The following is a 22,643-nucleotide window of genomic DNA, read 5'->3' as shown; positions in this document are numbered from 1 at the left end:
CCATCCTGTGTTTCATTTAAGTTTCATTACTAAATGCGTATTCTTTTTGCTGTAATTTTGTCTTGTGCACTTATTAAGAACAATCTCACAGATCGGTTGTAAAATTTGCTTTAATGTCAAATATCCTTCTGCATGTTTGTTACTTTATATTTGTAGAAGAAAAGAGAGCATTTGTCTTGCCGACTGTCTCAGCCTCTGCGGTTTTGAAGCTTGTGTACTCTGCGCAGCTTACCGCATTTCTTTGTCCTCTGATTTTATGTTAAGTGGCCTTGGGTCCAGAGATTTACTCAGACTCGGGTTTTACGCTTATAGTGTGTATCAGAGTGAGCAAATCATATGTAGTTGTCTCTCTTGTGACGGTAGCAAGTGGAAATGTTCATTCTTTAAATTCATTGATTGCTGAGGGTTCCAAAATAGTGGCTTGTATTTTGCCTCTTTTCTTTTAGTACTTGGGTTATTTCTAAAGTAACACTTTTTCTCACCTGTTACTTGGTTACCAGTGACAGATTTTATGTAAGGAAAGTCCTATGAATGCTTGATTCTTTTATTTTATGTGCTTGATTTTAGAATAAGTCATTTAATGCCACTTAAATTGTTTAGGTCACTAAATGTCATTATATCAGAGATCATTATAACACATGTATTTAAACATGTAAGTACATTTAGTGGATTTCAATCAATGACAATTATAAAGTATTATTAAGCTCATGTTGTTTCATATTGGGAGTGTGAGGACATCTTGGCATTGGTCTCTGGAACCTTCATGAAAGATCTAGCAGTATTGGAATATCCTTCCTCTCTGGAATGACTACGTATTTCCTACTGTTTTGGCACAATCCCTGGTCAGGGTTTCAGACCTCACTGCAGCCCGGGTGCTGCAGGGTGCTGCAGGGTGCTGCTGGTCTCTGCTAGGTTACCCATTCTTTCCAGGCTCCGTGTTGGAGCTATGGGAACACAGACAAGGATCCACCTGACTGTGTGAGTGTGTGCTGTGGGGGAACTGATGTGTTTCTTGGTGATGCTTCGGCTCTTATTTTGCTGAACTGTCCGTGAGTTTTGTCATTTAGTTGCTGTTTTTTGTGTGTATGAAGATTTGGAGAAATTTAAAAATCTTGCTATGAGCACTGCCATTTTCCTAAGTCCAATCTACCTAGTTTTAACCAAAATTTTGGTTAGGACTTTTTTTTTTTTACACTTATGAACATTATTATGTTAATCAGGAACCAATTTAACTGTTGCTAACAAGTGTTCTTCAGTGCCCCGGCCGAGTGAGGCCTTCCGCGTTACTGTTAGGTGTCTCACAGATTGGTGATACAAACCTTGAGATACAAATTCTTTTTTAGAAAACACATCTTGGTTCACTCCTCTGTCTTTTCTACATGTAACATCTCATTCATTTTATGATAGAAGAGAGTCACATTCAGTGTTGTTTTATCTTGTGCACTGACCCAACTCTGCATCTGCTTTGTCTATTTCTAATGATTCAATTCTACCCCCAGAAGTTTATTTGGCACCATTGAGAATATATCGCCAGAAATGAATTGCAAGTCCTGGAGACATTTTCCTACCAATACCCAGGCATTCTGGGCCCAGCACAGTAGTCTAGTGGTTAAAGTGCTTGCCTTGCATGTTCTAGGATGCACCAGGATCCCATCAGGGTGCCAGTCCATATCCCAGCTTCTCCACTTCCCTTCTAGTCCCTGCTTGTGGCCTGGGAAAGCAGTTGAGAATGGCCCAAGGCCTTAGGACTCTGCACCCATGTGAGAGATCCAGAAGGGGCTCCTGGCTCCTGGCTTCAGATCAGCTGAGCTCTGGCCATTGCGGCCAGTTGGGGAATGAACCAGAGGATGGAAGATCTTTCTGTTTCCCCTTCTCTCTGTAAATCTGACTTTCTAATAAAAATAAATCTTGGAAAAAAAAAAGACGTGGGCATGCTGGAATAGCTCTGCCTATGCCCCCAAAGGGTAACATGTTTACCATAGGGAAAAGCATTACTTTATTCTAGGTAAGATATAAAAATGAAATCATTTGCAATGGCTTTAAGTACTTTTACATTTTACAGCTGCTGGCATAAAGCTATTTAATCATCTTTGCTCAGTAAATGATCTGAACTGGATACATTTCTTTTAGATATGTTCATGTGAAATGTTAAAGATTTTAAAAAAGAGTTCAGTGTTATCATTAAATGTTGGATAAGTATAAATATTTGTGTAATGTGCACTTTATCTTTTGAGACTTTTCATTCTTTTAGGATGGCTTTGTTTTCTTTCTTGTCCAGATCAGTAGCTCCCAACCCAAGCTTTGTGTTAGAATCACCTAGATTTGTAAAGTTGCTGATCCTGGAGCCGGTGCAGTGGTGCAGTGGAGTGAGTTGCGCCTGCTCTGCTGGTATCCCATATTGGAGCATTGGTTTTATGTCTTGCTGATCTGCTTTCTGTGAGGTTCCCCAAGTGTGCCTGGGAAGGCCGCCCAAGGTAGTTGAAGGACTTGGATCCCTACCACACGTGTGAGAGTACTCGCTGGAGATGTAAGCTCCTGGCTATTGCCTGACTCAGACCAGACTATTAGGGCCATTTGGGGAGTGAACCAGCAGGTGGAAGATTTCTCTGTCTCTCCCTCTTTGGCCACCACTTTGTCTTTCGAATAAATACAATAGATTTGGATTTAATAGGTCTGGGATTGGACCGAGGTTTAGAAAGCTTTTCGAAGCTCACTCAGTGTTTGCACTATGTAACATGGCCCTATACAGTTAGCTCATAAACACATGGTCGCTATGATTAAGTTTGGGTGGCTTTCATTAGCACAGATATAGAGACTGTTTCTTTTCACTTTTAGTTCAAAGGAAACTATCACGAATACCCCAAATCTAAATACATAAATTAATACCACTGCCAGTTCTGGTGAGCTTGGCATCAATATCTGAATTTAGCCCAAAGAACAGAACAGAAATTAAAGCCAAAGAGCCAGAACTTGAACTAGGATCCCTAATGGAGATTAATATTTTCTTCAGTAGTTTGGCAGCTGAATCACAGTCTAATTAAATAGTTCAGATTTAGTGAGTTTGCATTTAAAGTATTAGCAGATCTTAGAATGGTTAAAGCTGAAATGAGTTAGAATCTTTTTCTGCAAATGGGAAGTTAAATTATCACAGTAATTTGATTAAATCATTTTTAGATCTCTCAAGCTAAATCACAGCCTTTAAAGAATAGTTTGAAGTCTTAATTGCTGTTTGTGAGCCTATCTCTCTGCTCTGTGTTCCCGCCTCATTTCCTACAACATCCTGTGATATATCTCCTGCTGGGCACAGCAGTGGGCAAGGCAAGGCTTCGGGTGAGGGCTGGGCTCACTGTGACTGCGAACATTTAAAGGTATGCCATGTAGGAAAAAGGAAATTTATTCTGCATTGCTCTGGTGGTTAGAACGAAAACCGAAGGATGAAGCTTGAAGTATGAAGAAGTATGGAGGAGTATGAAGAAGACAGTCCCTGTAAATAATCCGTTTTCTGTATGCAAAGAGCAATGTCCTCGTTAGGAATATGGTAGGGTCGTTTGTGATGAGGGTGCAGGCTCCGAGGTGATGAGCTCCAAGCACAGGGTCAGCTCTGTGTTTTCAGGAACTGCCATGGGCAGGGAATGTTGAACTTTCCAGCAGCATAACTGGATCCAGTGAAACTTAGCCACTTGGTGTACAGGGTCCTGGGGCATGACATGAGGCAATGTTCACCTGAAAGAAGTGTTTACCAATGATAAAGTGAGGTTTTAAAATTTCTGCTTCTTTTGGAGTCTAGCTAGAAAATAATTGTTTTAATTTCATTGTGTCTCTAAAGAATTACCATTTTTTTTCCCATCCATCTATTCCCCTGTGTTAATATAGAAAGCTAACACAGTCCCAGGTAGGTTGGTTAAGACCAGTCCATCTCCGTTTCCTGTGCACAGGATCATTGCTGCAACCTTTGGTGGATCTAGAGTCTCCCAACTCATGTGTCTCCTTTCCTCCCAGTTTTCTGTGAGGCAGGCAGCATTTAAGCACAAAATTACAGAAGAAGAGGGGTGCGTATTAGGTTCAGGCGTAGCCACTTGGGACTCCCACATCCTGTTTTGGGGTATGTAGGTTGAAGCGTTGGCTTTTGAATCCAGCTTCCTGCTAATGTGTGAACCCTCGCAGACAACAGGGTACGGCTCAGCTAGTTAAGAGCCCTGTGGGAAATACAGACGAAGTTTCCACAGATGAGAGAGAGAAGGAGGGAATAAACTGGCCAGGGCTGAATGTGTATATGTAATATATATATATACATATATGACATATAGGTATATAAATATGTTTAGTATAAATAGAACACACAAATAAAACTTTTATGTAACTACATAATACATATATAAATTAGTATAGTGAGTGTGTAGTGACATTTAAAATAAATAAAAAGATATTATCAGAGCATGTTGTAATTTCCACAGCTGCTTGTCGATCCGTGCACACGGCAGCAGACAGCATGTGTGAATATGAAAGTAGGCAAGCTGACGGTGTGGAAGGGCGCCAGGCTGGAGGGAGGCAGGGGCAGGGGCTGTCCACAGGGCCAGGCCGGGTGTATCCCGGGATGCCTTCACTCTACTCCAGGGCACTGGTATCAATGCTACGGCCTTTAACATTTTTGGTTTTTTTTTTTTTTTTTTTTTTTTTTTTTAAAGATTTATTTTTTATTATTTTTTCATTGGAAAGGCGGATATACAGAGAGGAGAGACAGAGAGGAAGATCTTCCGTCCGATGATTCACTCCCCAAGTGAGCGCAACGGGCCGATGCTATGCCGATCCGAAACCAGGAGCCTCTTCCGGGTCTCCCACGCGGGTGCAGGTTCCCAAAGCTTTGGGCTGTCCTCGACTGCTTTCCCAGGCCACAGGCAGGGAGCTGGAAGGGAAGCGGGGCTGCCGGGATTAGAACCGGCGCCCATATGGGATCCCGGGCGTGCAAGGCGAGGACCTTTAACCACTTGCGCCACCGCGCCGGGCCCCAACATTTTTGGTTTTTAATACACAGGAATTAAATCTTGAACAGTAACTACTTGCAGGCAGCTCGAGTCCAGTTTATTCAAAATGATTTTGAAGAAATGTGAACATCTGTAGTGTTTTTTCACCAACAATGTGGTGAACTATCCCAAATGATAATATGAAGGCAAAAAAAAAGAAAATGTGAAGTTTTAAAAAACATGTTAGTGGTTAAATGCATTGGTCTTTCAGCTGCTTTATCATTGCTTTTGCATGTTTAGCCAATAGATTTTAAATTGTGTTCATCTCTTTTGGTTCATGTGATGTATATTTGAATTGTGTAGAAGATTAGGCTAACTACATATATCTTAGCGCTCAGCATTCACGGAGAGCTAGAATTATTAAACATGAAGAATCCCCCAAAGACTCCATTATGTGTAATTAACAGATAAACTGTCATCAGAATCAATAAAACGTGCTAAATGATTCAAACTTGTATATAATTAAGTGTCTGTTTTAGAGCTAGAGCTGTAACTTTTATTTTTTTCTGCACATCTCGCATTTCTCACAAGAATAATTGTGGTAACCTTGTTAACCCTTTCTTCACTTGACTGGATTAATTTTTCGGAATCCCTGTGGAAGGGCAAAGTTCACTTTCACAAACGTGAAATATGTTTCAGTGCTGAATAATTTTGAAAGACCATTTGCTTTTTTAGCAGGAAAGTTGACCATGCAGCCAAGCTTTAATGAATGTTGTGTAGGATTTTAAGATTAAAGATCCTAAAAAACATCCTAAAAACGTAATCTATCTATTTTGTTTTTCATTTGATATTGGATTCAACATGTTGATGTGGACTGCTTAAGCTTATAGTCACCAATATTTTTTTTTCCTTTGAGAAAAATGTCAAGCGAGGTTCAAATTTAATTTACTGAAGGTTTAAAACTTAATTTTAAAGTTTTTATTAATGTTTACTCATTCAAAAGACATAGCAGCCAGGAAGAAGTGGGGGAGAGATCTTTCTAGCTGCTGGGTCTCTCCCAAATGTTCACCAAGCCAGAGCTGGGCTGGATCAGGTTGAATCCATCTTCCACGTAGGTGCAGGGAATCAGACACTTGACCCATCATTTGCTGCCTCCCAGAGTGAATATTTAGCGAGAGCCAGATCAGCAGTAGCAGGAAATGGGATTCTAGGAACTCTGAGATGGGATATGAGCATCCGAGTGATGGTCCACCCTGAATGCCCCCCTTCTCTGTACTTCGTTTAACTTGTCTTTATTTGAAAGAGCGGCAGAGGTTTTCCATCTGCTCACTTACCCTGCACTTTCTTGCAACAGCTTTGGTGGGCCAGGCTGAGCCAGGAGCCCAGAACCTGACCCAGGTCTCCCAAGGCGGTGACTGGGACACCGGCACTTCATCCGTCATCTGCTACCATCCAGGGGGTAGCGATAATAGGAAGCTGCGTGGGCAGAAACATGGGCACTGCAATATGGGATGTAAGAATCTCAGCTGGTACATTAACCACTGTGTCAAATGCTTGCCCCAAGTTCAGAAGTTTGAACAACTTCACTTCATATAGCTCTTAGAATAGTGCTTTGAATAGATGGTCTTCCACCATTGTTTATTGAGGGAATGAATAAATTCGTGAGTGAGGGAAAGAATAAAATATCCAAGATTATTATCTGTTAAAAGAAAGCTTTTTGATGCCCAGTGTGGGAGGTAAAAAAACCTTCAAGTTTTCAATAATAAGTCATTCTCACATTCTGAACTAATATTTGAAATTGCCTGTAGGGTGATTTGGAATTGGAGAAATCTTGAGCTTTTGACTTAACTTTTGTAACTGTAACCTACATCCGCTGATGGCTACTAATGTGATCTCTTGGGTTTTTTGCTTCGTTGTGCAGACTCCATGCATATAGAAGATGTAGAGGCCGTGCAGAAGCTTCAGGATGTCTTGCACGAGGCCCTGCAGGATTATGAGGCTGGCCAGCACATGGAAGACCCACGCCGGGCGGGCAAGATGCTGATGACCCTGCCACTGCTCAGGCAGACATCCACCAAGGCCGTGCAGCACTTCTACAACATCAAACTCGAAGGCAAAGTCCCCATGCACAAACTTTTTTTGGAAATGCTGGAGGCCAAGGTCTGACTAAAGGCTCCCTGGGCCTTCCCGTCCTGCACATCAGAAAAAGGGAAAACAAACCCAAGAGTGATGTCGAAGAAACGTAGATTAGATACCAACATCAAAAATCAACCGAGACTGCACTGATATTTTAGCAGCAAGACTGTGAAGCAGCCTTCAGATTCCTCTGTATTTTCCTGACAAGTTCCACTTCCTCCCTCATCTTCCTCCTTTCTCTCATTTCCCTTCCTCTGTATTTTTGTCTCCCTCACTTCTTCCCCCCTCTTCATATTTCATGGCTTCCTACATGAATGGTTTCTTCTTTCCCTCATTTCCTTCATTCTTCTTTCTCCTCTTTCCTCTCTCCTTCCCTTCCTCCTTCTCTCTCTCTCTATTCTTCCTTCCTTCTTCTCCTTTTCCCCTTTTTCTTGTAAACTTTAAGTAGTTCTAATGGCTAAAGTAATTTCCTCCCTTCTCCTGTTCCCTTTTGCTCCCATTCCCTTCCCTCTCTTTTCCTGTCCGTCCTTCTGCTGCTGAACTTTTAGAAGAGGTCTCTAACTGAAGAGTGGTGGAAGCCAGCCCTGCCAAAGGATGGAGATCCATTGTGTGGTTGCCAGTGAACTTAGCGTGAAATACAACGTTCCCAATGACTGAGGAATCAAAGCGAGAGAACCAGTGCACCTAGAAGTATCATGCGATGCAAACGAATTGACTGAGTGCAGTATTAGGTTTCACGGGAGCAGCCTCTGATTAGACAACCTAAGCCACGTTGCATCGGCTGCTGTTTATCATTGCTTTTCCATCCTGATCAGTTACAGCCATTTGATTCCTTAATTGTTTTTTCAAGTCTTCCAGGTATTTGTTAGTTTAGCTACTATGTAACTTTTTCAGGGAATAGTTTAAGCTTTATTCATTCATGCAATACTAAAGAGAAATAAGAATACTGCAATTTTGTGCTGGCTTTGAACAATTATGAACAATGATGAAGGACAAATGAATCCTGAAGGAAGATTTTTAAAAATGTTTCGTTTCTTCTTACAAATGGAGATTTTTTTGTACCAGCTTTACCACTTTTCAGCCATTTATTAATATGGGAATTTAACTTACTCAAGCAATAGTCGAAGGGAAGGTGCATATTATCACGGATGCAATTTATGTTGTGTGCCAGTCTGGTCCCAAACATCAGTTTCTTAACATGAGCTCCAGTTTCCCTAAATGTTCACTGACATAAAGAATTAGATTACACCTGCAGTGACTCGGCGTAGTCACGCCTATAAGCACTGCACGTCGAACATGATCCATAGAGTTATCATGAATGTACCTCTCCGGGTGGGAGGTACAGTTGCCATATGATTTCTAGCTGCCTCGGTGGTTAGGAGCGAGACTCTGCCCGTTTGCAAAGTTGCAAACCTTGTCTCAGAAGGAGCTGTGAGCCAGTATTCATTGAAGAGGCAATAAGGCGAATGCCAGATTGTTCTTTTTTTTTTTTTAATTATCAAAGGCAGCAGATGCCTGACCAAATTCTAAAACCTGATCCATGTGAGTTTATGAATTTAAGAATGTTTATCTAAATTAATCTGTGGTTTTTACCAAGAGCTAAGCCAATGTGCTTTTTCCACCCATGTTGTCACAGCATGAAAGTGAGTCAGGTTTCAGACTATCGAGGTGTAATCTAATGAAGAATTTAATTAGATGCCCCCGAAATCCATAGTCGCTGAATAGCCAATAGACAGTAACCTCCATCCAATGCTATACCAATGGACCAGTGTTAGTAGCTGCTCCCTGTACTATGTGAACAGTCTTATTCTATGTACACAGATGTAATTAAAATTGTAATCCTAACAAACAAAAGAAATGTAGTTCAGCTTTTCAATGTTTCATGTTTGCTGTGCTTTTTCTGAATTTTATGTTGCATTCAAAGACTGTTGTCTTGTTCTTGTGGTGTTTGGATTCTTGTGGCGTGTGCTTTTAGACACAGGGTAGAATTAGAGACAACATTGGATGTATAATTCCTCAGGAGACTACGGTAGTATACTCTAATCCTTACCAGTAATAAGGTTCTTCCTCATAATAATTAAGAGATTGAAACTCCAAACAAGTATTCATTATGAACAGATACACATCAAAATCATAATAATATTTTCAAAACACGGAATAATTTCTCTAATGGTTTATTATAGAATACCAATGTATAGCTTAGAAATAAAACTTTGAATATTTCAAGAATATAGATGAGTCTAATTTTTAAATGCTGTATATATGGCTTTCACTCAATCATCTCTCAGATGTTGGTATTAACTCGCTCTGTGTTGTTGCAAAAACTTTTTGGTGCGGACTCGTTTCCAAAACTATTGCTACATTGTGTGCTTTAAACAAAATACCTTGGGTTGATCTTTCATCATCCCAGTGCTAGGAATACTGTGTATCTATCATTAGCTATATGGGACTATATTGTAGATTGTGGTTTCTCAGTAGAGAAGTGACTGTAGTGTGATTCTAGATAAATCATCATTAGCAATTCATTCAGATGGTCAATAACTTGAAATTTATAGCTGTGATAGGAGTTCAGAAATTGGCACATCCCTTTACCAAGAACAACAGAAAATACAACTCCTGGGTAAAAAAGGTGCTGATTCTATAAGATTATTTATATATGTAGGTGTTTAAAAAGATTATTTTCCGGAACGTTGCGCAGGGTTTAATTTGCTAGTGTTCAGCCACACTAGTACACACGAACTATGTACGATAGGTACGTTGTTTTCACTGTATCACATTCAAGTACTTGGCCTTCACAGTTGTGAGCCAGCCAGCTGCAAACTTGAGCTGGAGATGAGATGCGGTTATGAGTTTTCAGTTGAATTGACATTCTGCATTACAAAAGAACAAGTGTCTCAGAAATAGGAATCAAAATGAAAACACAGATCTCAGAGCACAGGCTTTAGGGTGAGGTGCGCATCTTAGAACCTCGCCGGAGGGTACTTCATCAAGTTTTAAGCAAGACCATTTACTTAATGTGAAGTTTTGCAAAGTTATAAGGTGTATGTTTTAGCCGTATAATTTTAGTTTTTATTGAGCTTCTTTTAGATTTATTCTTATTTAAAGCAATATGATTGTGGGTGACTCTTCGTAGTAACACCCGTGTTTCAATCGGATCAGATTGTTGTATTTATTCCGCTATTTTGCATTTAAATGATAACATAAATGATATAAAAAATTTAAAACTGCTATTTTTCTTATAGAAGAGAAAATGGGTGTTGGTGATTGTATTTTAATTATTTAAGCGTCTCTGTTTACCTGCCTAGGAAAACACTTTATGGCAGACTTATGTGCAAAGATCGTAAAAGGACAAAAAAAATTAAACTGCTTATAATAATCCAGGAGTTGCATTATAGCCAGTAGTAAAATAATAATAATGATAATGATAATAATAAAACCATGTCTATAGCTGTAGATGGGCTTCACATCTGTAAAGCAATCAATTGTATATTTTTGTGATGTGTACCATACTGTGTGCTCCAGCAAATGTCCATTTGTGTAAATGTATTTATTTTATATTGTATATATTGTTAAATGCAAAAAGGAGATATGATTCTGTAACTCCAATCAGTTCAGATGTGTAACTCAAATTATTATGCCTTTCAGGATGATGGTAGAGCAATATTAAACAAGCTTCCACTTTTGACTGCTCTTTCGTACTGTGCTTCTTTTTCCCTCACTCACGAATCAAATCAATAAACACTGCCCTTTGTTGCTTCCATTCAAAGAGTATCTGTGAGTACCTGGTCCCTAAAAATAAAATAGGAGCTTAAATAAGAGCTATATAAAGGCTTGTCAGAATGCATTCTAGGGTGCCAAGAGACATTTTGCATATTTAAGAGTATGCAAAGTGTCTCATGGCACATTAGAATTCATTCTGACAAGCCTTTATATAGCTCTTATTTAATCTTAAAACATCACCACATCATCCTGCATTACTCCAAATCATCGCCACTATGTCAATGTCATAACAGAAAACTTTTCCCCTATTTTAAGATCATATTAAAACCTGCTAGAGACACCTATTATTTCCCTCTCCCAACAGTGAAAGCGCGCTGCTCCCCCGCGCTGAGCTCCTCGGCAGGCTGGAGTCTCCGCGCAGCAGCCCAGACTTGCCACATTTCCACAATGGACCTCGGCATCAGAGTTTATAGATCGTCCTGAGTTAGGAGGGGGAGCTGACTTGGAATTCAAGAGGGTGAAACAGCAGCACTGTTGACAGCCAATGGCCTCTTCCTGCCTTTTACGCTGGGAGAGGTGAGAGCTCTTGGTGCTCAGGGTCAAACTGTAGCTTCCACAGGACCGTCCTGGAGTCCATCACCAAGTGCTATTACGTGTTTCCCAGCTTCTCTGCCTAGCCCGTGAGAGTTTTGTCATTGTGTTTGCCCACCATACTTCTCACCTTTCAGAGGGGGCTGGCTCCCTGGAGAAGCAAGCTGATGACACAAAGGCCACAAGACTGAATTGGCTTTAGGGGCCGGAGATTGCGTTGATCATTGGAGTCCCTGCTACCGCAAGAGCTCAGTGTTGTCTGTCCTATTTTAATGTCATTCCAGGCGCAGCAGCTCTGTGTTGTTTCTGACTTGTTTTAGGTGGGATATTTCAAAATACTTGGATGGAGTGAAAACAACTCAAGGTACAAAAGAAATTGCAATGATAGGCTTCCAATGAGGCCCTCAATATTTTCAAGGATTCAAATACCAGCACTCACTTGCTGGTTTGTGTGTGTGTGTGTGTGTGTGTGAGGGTGGGAGGGTTTGGTAATTTATGATTATTACAAGACAATGTTTCTAGTACAGATGTTTTAATCATGTGTGCTTTGGGTATAAAAGAAAATTAAGTACAGTTTTGACATTTTAGCCTATTATATTTCTCAATATGCCAAGGTACTTTAAAAAAAATCGTGGAAAACGGAATATGTTTTGGAAATCCAGGTGTTTTTCCTAATATGTGTTTTGTATAAGCTTTCTGTAGATCTGTTGTATAGATAGTTTTCAAAATTGTTTCCCCAAACAAACCTACGTTATAATTCTATTTGTTTGTGAACTTTAAAAAGTACCCTTGCATAAACAAGTAACACCGACAGATGGGTTACACATTTGTTGTTGTTAATTTGTGTTTATATGTGAGAGAGAGACAGAGAAACAGAGAGGGAGTGAGCGCTCCCATCTGCTGCTTCACTCTGCAGTTGCCCATAATGGGTGCGGCCAGACAGGAGCTGGGAGCTCAATCCACCTTTCCTATCTAGGCGGCAGGAGCCATCACTGCCATCTCCCAGAATCCACACTGGCAGGAAGCTGAAGGGGAGCTAGGACTGGGAATTGGATGCAAGCACTGCAGTGTGCAATGCTGGTGTCCAAACCCTCTGCTACATGTATGCTCTTGATAGCTTTGCTTGAAAGAATCACTTCTATTTTGTGAGTTGTTTATAAGCAATTTTTGAAAACAAGTGTTTCTTAAATTTGTACACAAAGTTCTGCCACCTAGGAGGAAGACAAACATGTCTGAGATCCAGTCCTGCCTGCGGATGAAGGTTTGTGGTGCTGAAATGGGTTGGGGCCTTGGGAGGCATGGAAACGATCTCCACGGCCAGCTGAAATTAGAATCAAAATGGGAAAAGTGCTGGTGTAATTTTTATGCATTTCTCAAATAACTCTAGGGTTGTCCCTAAAGATGAAAAACATTTGTAGATGGGCTCTTGAGTTTTTGTTAGGGTTTTCATTTGTTGTTCTAATATCAAAACAGAAAGATTTGCTTATTGATTGATTTGTACTCACAGAGCCAGTGAATGCACCATGGCTCTTCTGTCCTTCCCTCTTTCTGCTGCTGCTTTTGCTGGTCCAAACTCCCCCTTTCCCAAAACACTGGGAGAACATATTTTATTTGATTACTCCTGAACCCCATTTTCTAGTTATGCCCCTATGTAAAGATGGATAGGCCTGCTCCAACACATGGATGCAGAATATTTTACAATCTTTTTTAAAGTCCTACTTATTTGGCCCTTTAATGATATTTAAAATTCATTTTGGTGGGAGTGAAAAATAGTTATTTTTTTCTACTGAACAACAAAGACGAAACATTGATTTCTCGGAATGACACTTCTTAGATTCCAAGTGCTTGATTTAAATGAGAAGTAGAGTGGAAAGAGAATATTTCCTTCTTGCTTTTCTGCAAAAACTTGATGCATACTTTGCCTAGTATAAAATTTGATTTATCATTAACCTGTGAAAGAAAACAGAAGCATGCTTAATTATTTTTTATCCACAACAGTTTACATGCTGAATAAAGGCTTCCAGAGTCCAATAGCAATGAAAGTGTTTAAGTCACTGTGTTTGGCTCCTTCAAGTCTTGCAATGGAGCCCCTTGGTAGTAAAGAAAGTACAAAACAAAACAAGGAGCAATAGATTGATTGTGCAGTGCATCTTATTATGAAACGAAATAGAAAAGAAAGGAATTTCAAAATTTAATCCTCCTTTCCCAGGAGTATTTGTCTTGTTCTCCATGAAGTTAAAGGTCTGAAATAATGTGCCCATCAGGGGCTCAATGTTGCATGTCCATGCCAGTTGGTCCAAGGGCTTGTTATGATGGTAATGACCTACTGAAACGTGAGCTTGGATTGCAACGATACGATTGCTACCAGCTCACCCGCTGGGAGAAATATTTTATTATTGTCAAATTTCCTCCATAGAGATTTGTTTTGCCTGTTCCTGTTGAAATTAAATTCAAAGCAGAACTGCATTACTGTTTCTCTAGAGTATATTTTAGATAAACAACTAGTCAAAAAGTTTAGGATCCCTGGCTAGCTCAAATTTGTTTATTAGCAGAAAAATTGCGGTAGGTGACACCATAGCTGCAGGACTATTATGATTGCTGCTGCATGAGAGGTTTACGTACTCAGCCCATGGCCTAAAAGCAACAACTCCCTTTTTCATTACAGATGTCAGCCAGATTAATAATTAACCATTCCATCAACGGTACGACCTTAACAAAAAGATGTACCAGTATACTAATGCGTTGCCACATCATGCCACAGGATTTGGGGCAAGACAACATTTGCTCTAAGTAAGTATTTTTACATTTAACATCATAAGTCATATGTGTGTGTGTGTTTATGTGCACAGATTTTTAAAATCAGAGTTTAATAGCACAAAAGCACAAAGCATGAATAAAGCTGCTCTTTGAGCATCATGTATCTTTTCCAACATTTGCAAAAAAAAAAAAAAAAAACGCTTTATTTGAGGGCCAGTGGGTTAGAGTTGACAGACAACCCCCATTTGCTGGTTCAGTCCCCCAAAGCCTCCTGCCATCAGAGCTGGAATAGGTGAAAACCATGAGCCAGGAATTCAATCCAGATTTCCTGCATAGGCAGCAGAGCTGCAAGCCCCTGAGCCGTCACCTGCTTCTTCCCAGGTAGGTACACATTAGCTTGAACAGAGCTGGGATGCAAAACCAGACAACTGGTGGCATGTCCACTGCTAGCTCAAGTGCCTGCTAGCCACCATCCAACACTACTTAGGGCAGCATGTCTTAGAGCGGGCAGAATGGTCTGAATGATTCCCCTGAAGCCCTGTATCTCAGATGTGGCAAAGAAGTCAGACAGTGAAAGTTGGTTCAACCTACAGTCTGTAGCTAGCAGGTTAGAGCAAGAGCTTATTTTAACCCACCCCACCTCCTTGCAAAAACAACAAAAAATTAAAAAGAAAGGAGAAAAGGAAAGAAGGGAGAGAACAGGGGTGAGGGGGGGCGTGTTTCCTTTGTGACATCAGTAGTGACTGGTGTGCTTTGCAACGGGCTGACTTCAGAGAACCCACTAGGAAAATGCAAACTGCTGGGAGGAGTGGCTGCAAGGGCCTAACAGAAAAACATTTCAGACTAGCAGCAGCCTTAAATCACACTTTTCACACTCCAATTCAATCTGCCGTGCTTAGTCGAATTTCACAGTTTCCTTGGGAAGTGAAGAACTGCCTGCTTCTACACACACACACACACACACACACACACACACACACACACACACACACGCGTGCGCGCACACACACACACACATCTAAACAGCACAGAAAACTAAAACCATAAGACCAATTGCCAAAATAAGTTTCGTTGCTATGCAGGAGTGTATGTTTCCCTTGAAATATGTGATTTCAAGTCATTACAAAGGAGAGATACTGTTGTTAAACATTATGCTACAGCTACTTTGGTAATGATCTGAGAGATGTTTTATTTCCTGCAGACTTCTTTGCCTTGATATTCCTTGCCTGAGAAAAAGAGAGTAAGCCTGATGTATCAACTTTACCATGCTTCTTAATCAAATGAAGAGACATGGCCTATATGTGTGAACACGAAAACCATATCACATATAGAGAAACAGATACGTCGTTTAGAGTAATTTCTGAACTTGGTAGTAAGTGAGTACGTGTTTAGGCAGGAGATGTTTTCACACACGGAGGATTCAGTGGTTTATGATTTCTTTCCTCTGACTTAGTAAGACTGAGTGATCGCTGAAATGATGCTATGTTGTCATATCAGGTTTCTCAGCTTTTATCTGCTCTGGATCAAGACTTGTCCATGTCGAACGAAGAAAGTTGCAGCAGAACAAACTACAGAGCACGTGTTTCACATTTTATCTAATTTATTAGTTGTATTTCTTGTGTGATAGATGGTGTGATAATTCCTAATACGGCACCTAATGCTGCCCTGAACGTCTTTGCCAATTTCCCCCATTGAATCAATGAAATTAGTGTTCTGCAATGTATGTCAAGAAGTAGGGTTGCTAGGTCAGTGATCATGTATATGTTTATTTCCACCTAAGAAATTACCTTATAGGATTATAACAGTTGAACATTTGTTGACACTGCATTTGAGTTTCATTTGCCCTGAACAGTATGCTGTCTTACCTTCCTCTGAATTTTTCCTCATTCGTCAGTTTTGGAAATGGTACCTTCTCCATTGGACTTTCCCTTTTGTTGTGCCCACTCAGGTTCTCCTTTTCTGGAATTGTTTAATCTTTCTTCCTGTTGGGTTTCCCTTTATTTTCTTGTTCATTTTCAAGAGGTTTTCTGTTTCTGTGTGTTTGGTGTATTCTGGGCACTGATCCTTTTGTGTTTCAGTATTTGCGAATGTCTTCTGCTGGTCTAGCATTGCGTCTTTTGACTTTGAGCATTGTCTTTTGACTACAAATTATTAAGTTCGATGAAGGTAAGTTAATCAGTTTCACCTCCATGGTTTGAGATTTTAAAAATGTGTTCTACCAAATTACATTGCAGTTACTTGTATGATTTAAATTTCACATTTAGGTTTCAATTAAGTTGGGATTTTTTTTAACATGTCAAGTTTTAAGTCTTTATTTCCCACTAACATATGTTGTCACACTAATGTTATGCCCAAATAGCTTATATTTTTTTAAGATTTATTTTTATTATTTTTTTATTGGAAAGGCGGATATACAGAGAGGAGAGACAGAGAGGAAGATCTTCCGTCCAATGATTCACTCCCCAAGTGAGCGCAACGGGTCGATACTATGCCGATCCGAAGCCAGGAGCCTCTTCCGGGTCTCCCACGCAGGTGCAGGTTCCCAAAGCCTTAGGCCGTCCTCGACTGCTTTCCCAGGCCACAGGCAGGGAGCTGGAAGGGAAGCGGGGCTGCCAGGATTAGAACCAGCGCCCATATGGGATCCCGGGCGTGCAAGGTGAGGACCTTTAACCACTTGCGCCACCGCGCCGGGCCCCCAAATAGCTTATTTAAAGAAACTGATTTCTTGATTTTTTTTATTCTGTTCTCTGGACGATTTATATCTTACTGTCACAAAGTCATATAATTTCATTACTGTAGTTTTATAGCTTGCCTTAACATATCATGTGTTCTCTGCTTATGTTACCAGGCTTTATGTTACTTTCAAATATTTAATTAGTTTGAAAATTCTGTTTCTAAATTTCTCAAAATGGTATCTCTATAATGTTATTGAATCCTGTGTAATTAGTACTTTATGGGTGAGAATAATGCTTTACTTGGTTTTTGTTTTTCTGTATGAGCATCCCATTGTATAAGCATTCTTTGTTGCAAAGGCTGACTGTTCTCTGTTGTATAATGTCACTTTTCCTAAAAATTCAGTGTTTTTCTGGACCCCCTCTTCTGCTCTGTTCATTCATTTGTCAATTGTATATACGTACTCTTAATTACTTTCTAAAGAACATATAATAAGGCTTACTATGTGACGAGGCACTTCCTTTTCCTGTTTCCCCCACCGCCCAACACAGTGTGGTTTTAGCATTTCTATTTAGAATGTGGCATCATCATTTTGTATGCATTCATGTCTGTTAGTAGATTAATTTGGAAGGCATTAGTTTTACAGTTATTGTCAAGGATTTAATACACTGCTAGAGACGGCAGTCACCCTGATGCACAGCCAAGTCTCTTGGATATATTTCTCCCATCAACTAAGATGTATTCTTTGACCATCTTCTCAAGCCTGTCACCTCACAATGCATGGTAACCATTCCTCCACTCTTGGAAGTGTAGGTCCCATGTCTAAGTGAGCGACTGTTACAATTATCTTTTTGTGTCTAGTTTATTTTACTTAACACAAAACCCTCTGGCTTCATCCATATTGTCCTAAATGACAGAGTTTGCTCATTTCTAAAGACTGAAGAACATGTCATTATTCATACATGCCATATTTTCTTTGTGCATTCATCATTTGATGAACAGATCAGGTTGACTCTATAAGTTAGTTAATAAAATAAAGCCATGTTGAACGTGGGAGTGTAGCTATCTCCTTGACTGACCTACAAAATTCATATCTGTTGTATATATAGTAAGTAGTGAGTTGCTGGATCATGTAGTTCCTGTGTTTTTAATTTTTGTGGCATCTCCGTAATGTTTTCCATAATGGCTATACTAATTTGTATTCTTATGACTGGCACACAACATTTCCCTTTTCCTAATCTCTGCATCAGTGCCATTCTAACAGGTACGAGGTGATACTTCATTTGAATTTGATCTGCATTGTCTGATGATTAGTGATTTAAGCTTTTTTTTTTTTCATGAATACCTCTTGGCATTCTACATCTTCATTTTTTGAATTGTGAAATGTCTACCCAGATTTTTTTTTTAAGATTTATTTATTTATTGGAAAATCAGATATACAGAGAGGAGGAGAGACAGAGAGGAAGATCTTCCGTCCAATGATTCACTGCCCAAGTGAGCGCAACGGCCGATGCTATGCCGATCTGAAGCCAGGATCCAGGAACCTCTTTTGGGTATCCCACAGGGGTGCAGGGTCCCAAAGCCTTGGGCCGTCCTCGACTGCCTTCCCAGGCGACAAACAGGTAGCTGGATGGGAAGGGGGGCTACTGGGATTAGAACCAGCGCCCATATGGGATCCTAGGCGTTCAAGGCGAGGACTTTATCCGCTAGGCCATGCCGCCGGGCCCTAACCAGATTCTTTATCCGTGTTTGGTTGCCTCCATCATTGTTTCACCATTGAGTTTATTTATTTATTTACATTATTGAGGCATTACACGTTGTGGATCTTGATCTCATAGCACATGTATGGTTTGCAAACATTTCCTCACGTTTTGTAGGTTGTGTTTATTTGTGTATTGATTGTTTCCTTGGCTGTCTGTGCAGAAAGTTTCAAAAAGGATTTAGTTATTTTTATTTGAGATTAGTTTTATAGAAAGAGGAGAGACTTACACAGAAGAAATTGTCCAGTAGCTGGTTTACTCCTCAGTGACCGCTGTGCCCAGACCTGGGTCAGTCTGAAGCCAGCTTCCTGGGACTTATTCAGATCCCCTTCATGCATGCAGACACCCAAAGACATGGCTCATTTTCCTCTGCTTTCCTAGCAGGGAGCCTGATGGGAAGTGAAGTAGCCAGCACTTGAACCAATGCTTGTATGGAATGCTGGTGCCATAGACAGAGCTCAGCCTACCATACCATGGCATTGGCCCAACAGAAACTTTGTACTCTGTTGTGACCCATTTGTTCATTTTTTAGCATTTGTTTCCTGTGCTTTGGGATTCTTATCCAAATAATCCTTGCCAAATCTAGTGTCATGTAGCTTTCTCTGTATGTTTCATGTCAGTTGTTGGCTATCTTACATATAGTCATTCAGAGCATTTTAGTAGACTTTGAAAATATTATCTAAGAGTCTAGGTTCATTCTTCGGCTTCTGGGGACTCAGTTATTTTAATATGACTTTTTGAAGAGACGTTTCTATTCCTGTGCTGTGTTCTGGGAAACTTAGTCTAAAATTAATTGGCTGTAAATGTGTGGATTTATGTCTGACCTCTGCTCTGTTGATCTGTGTGCTTGCTTTTGTGCAATGCTCCATGGTTCTGATCATTGTAGTTTATAACATTATTTGTGATGTCATTAAGGTGCCAACAAAATCCGACACAGTCTCTCCATTATAATATCATTCATTACATCACACAACTGCTTTTCCAAGGGAAGCAACATTTGCAGCTCTACGTGAGAGTACTGGGATGTGATAAGTGTAGGATTATTCCTCGGTCTATCATGGTATTGATCACTGTTTTAATGCTAACACTGCTGATTTGTATGTCCTCCTCTTACACTGCAGCCAGTCTCTCTAATATTTGTGATTTTTAAAAGTGGCTTCTATGAAAACACTTGGATACATATATACTTTTTTTTGTTGTTTTTGGTTTCTCTTCCATTAGGTGATTTCTGTATTTTACCTTTGGCTGCTCACTTATATCAATTTTGCTTTTTAAAATTAACTCTTTGCGTTAGGTGTTTATTCATGAATTTTCTTTTCGCCTAATCTGTGCTATTTCATTCCCCGTAGTGTCTTTTGCTTCAGCCTCACCATCCCCATTTCCCTCATTGCCTTTCTCCAGAGTGAAGGTCATTGTAAGCATTTCTATGAAGTGCAACTATTTATTTTCTTTGTTGCTTGTTTCCCCACATGGAAGGTACACATTGTGAAGCAGGCTTTTCATTTGCTTTTTTACCTTGCCATTTTTATTCATCCCAGTACATGACACAAGCCTAAATCACTGTCTGTTACATTGAGTAAGGAGTAGAGACTAAGAGCCTGTCATGTGTTGGTCCTATGGCATCTGGGAAGGACAAGCCTTCCCAAGCCTGCAGACCTGGGCCAGGATGCAGACAGGCTTGAATGAAAGGTTACAACTGTAGTGAATTCTTACAAAGGGGAATTTCTGGCTACTAAGGAGTATACCAGAAGAGCCCTAATCCAGACTTTTGTAGGCTGAAGAAAGTGACTTTGCATGAGAAGTAGTTTAAGTGAAACTCATTATCTGTTGGTTTCCCTGAAGAGAGTGGAAGGGAGAACCACATGGCAGGGAAGACCACATGCAAAGGGATCCAGCAAGCAAGCTGAGCTACAGCAATTAGAGGTCAATTGTGGGTCTCTCAGTTGTCAGGAATTTCACAGAATGAAAACCATTTGAGTTCCATACCTGTTTGGTCTTTCTGATTGGTTCTTTGAACTTTTCTGTAACACTGTCAGACTCCCAAAGTAGTTGCCCAGACCAACTTTGCCATCTACTTTATAATTCCCAAACACTTTCAGAGGAAGCATAGATATATAGTAATGTATAAAAGGCCCTACCAAGCAATCTTCATTATTTCCAGTATGAACTGAATTTTAGTTTTCTCCCACCCAGTCACAAAAGTTCCAACTTTCAATTTTTTGAAGACTAAAAAGAAAAAATTTGTGGAAAAATTTGGGAAAGCAGTCAAGGATGGCCCAAAGCCTTGGGTCCCTGCACCCATGTGGGAGACCTGGAAGAAGCTTCTGGCTCCTGGTTTCGGTTCGGCTCAGCTCCAGTTATTGTGGCTGCTTGAGGGGTGGATCATTAGATGGAAGCTCATCCTCTCTGACTCTCCTCCTCTGCATATATCCAATTAAAAAAATAATCTTAAAAAAATTAAAAAAATTAAAAAAATAAATCTTTTTTTAAAAAAATGAGCAAAAGTATTTAAGTAAATAATAGTTTTTCAGTGAGTCTCAGAATTGCTGTGGGGTTTGTGCTGTGATGCCCATTTTGTGGGTTTGAGAAAGAAGGTAGGTCATTTAGAAAGCAGAGACTAAGACCCTGGTCTCCATCTGTGCGACTCTATATTTTGTCTTCAGCTGATATCACTGAGCAGACAGCAGGCCCGTGGAAGAAGCCATTGGTAATTATTGTCTGAAAGTAAACACCAAATAGAATTACATATTTAATTCGGACTATGACAATTGTAGAAATGGCCAGAGAATCTGGAAAGTGTTAAGCAATGTCATAAAAAGGACAGAACGACAGTGAGAAACAGTCGGAACCTGTGTGAATAGACACGGTCCAATAGGATGAGCGTCACTTTCCCACTCACTGAGTTTTACCCAGATGGCACACTGCAGAAAAAGCGAGAATATTTGGAAATTTGTTGATGATTATAACTGTGACTTTTCACAGACCATGTCACATTTTCAAAACGTGTTTTCGTTATCTAGCAATTGGAGAATTTATATTAAAATGTATACAAGTTATCCCTAGTGAAAAATCGTGTGACTCTAGATTTGTGAGACATGTATGGGTGAGAAGGGCGGTGGGCAAGTATTCACGGTGTTCAAAAAGACAAAACAGAGCAAGCGATGAGTTTAGATAAAAGGAAAAAAAAAAGATTCAGTTAAAAATATTATTGTCTGTTTAAATTTTCCTTAGTGTTCCTGAGATATTAAAAAAATATTATGACACCACCATTTGTTAGGGGAAGTTTGGCCAAAGTTACTAGCATTGATTTGGTGCTACTGATGGATCAAATGCTGTATTGAACACTACATATTTTATCTCATGTAATACTCAAGACCTACGAGGTGGGTGCTATTATGCTCTCTGACAATGAGAACACTGAGGCTAGCAAAGAGGAAATGACCTCCCCCTGGACACATTGGGCCAAAGGGGCAGAACTGGGATGGTGCCCCAATGTTTCCTGATGGAAAACACTTGCCCTTAGCCCTGAGCACTTCCTCCTGTTAGAGACAGTGAGTGACTGGAGCTACACGTGAACTCCTCGCGTTGATTTTGTAATCGTGGAACAGCTGATAAACTTTTGAGCAAAAAAAAAATTTTTTTCAGATGTTACTTATCAAGGAACAAATATCTAGTGTTTACAGAAATAAAAGTTCTATTACATTTCCTCATGTCAAGGTATACAGAGGGTTTATGTGCTTCTCTGGGAAGAGAAGGAAATACAGCTGTTTTGGAGGTAATAACAGTTTATTTTATGTCCTATTTTCTTTAACAGTGATTGCTCTTACTTGGAAACTCTCCTGGCATGTGAAAGGCAATAAAAACGTTAAAAGAATGCCTTTTGCTGAGCCTCTCACATGCCTTGCCCCCAGTCCGTCATCTATGGCAGAAGGCATCTGCAGCCTGATTCAAAAGTGCTTGATCAATGCGTCCTCCACAAACCTGGGGGGCCAGGGCTCCCTCCTGATGGGTCAACCCTTCCAACCTTCCAACCTCCAGTGCCATT

General features: G+C 40.1%; 1 protein-coding gene across 1 annotated transcript in view; it reads left to right on the top strand.

Moving 5' to 3' along the window:
- The window catches only part of ESRRG (estrogen related receptor gamma), a 227,056-nt gene extending 219,806 nt beyond the window's left edge, over positions 1-7,250 (top strand). The window contains exon 7 of the mRNA XM_040985312.1: positions 6,883-7,250. Coding sequence (XP_040841246.1) covers positions 6,883-7,127 — 245 coding nt within the window. The 3' untranslated portion in view covers positions 7,128-7,250. The remainder of the gene's footprint in view (positions 1-6,882) is intronic.
- The last annotated feature ends 15,393 nt before the right edge of the window (positions 7,251-22,643 follow it).

The sequence above is a fragment of the Ochotona curzoniae genome, unplaced genomic scaffold, assembly GCF_017591425.1.
Source record: "Ochotona curzoniae isolate NIBS_2020 unplaced genomic scaffold, NIBS_Ocur_1.0 contig_430, whole genome shotgun sequence".
In the NCBI taxonomy this organism is placed as follows: domain Eukaryota; kingdom Metazoa; phylum Chordata; class Mammalia; order Lagomorpha; family Ochotonidae; genus Ochotona; species Ochotona curzoniae.
The sequence above is the reverse complement of the archived record's forward strand: the minus strand, read 5'-3'. Positions and strand labels throughout refer to the sequence as shown.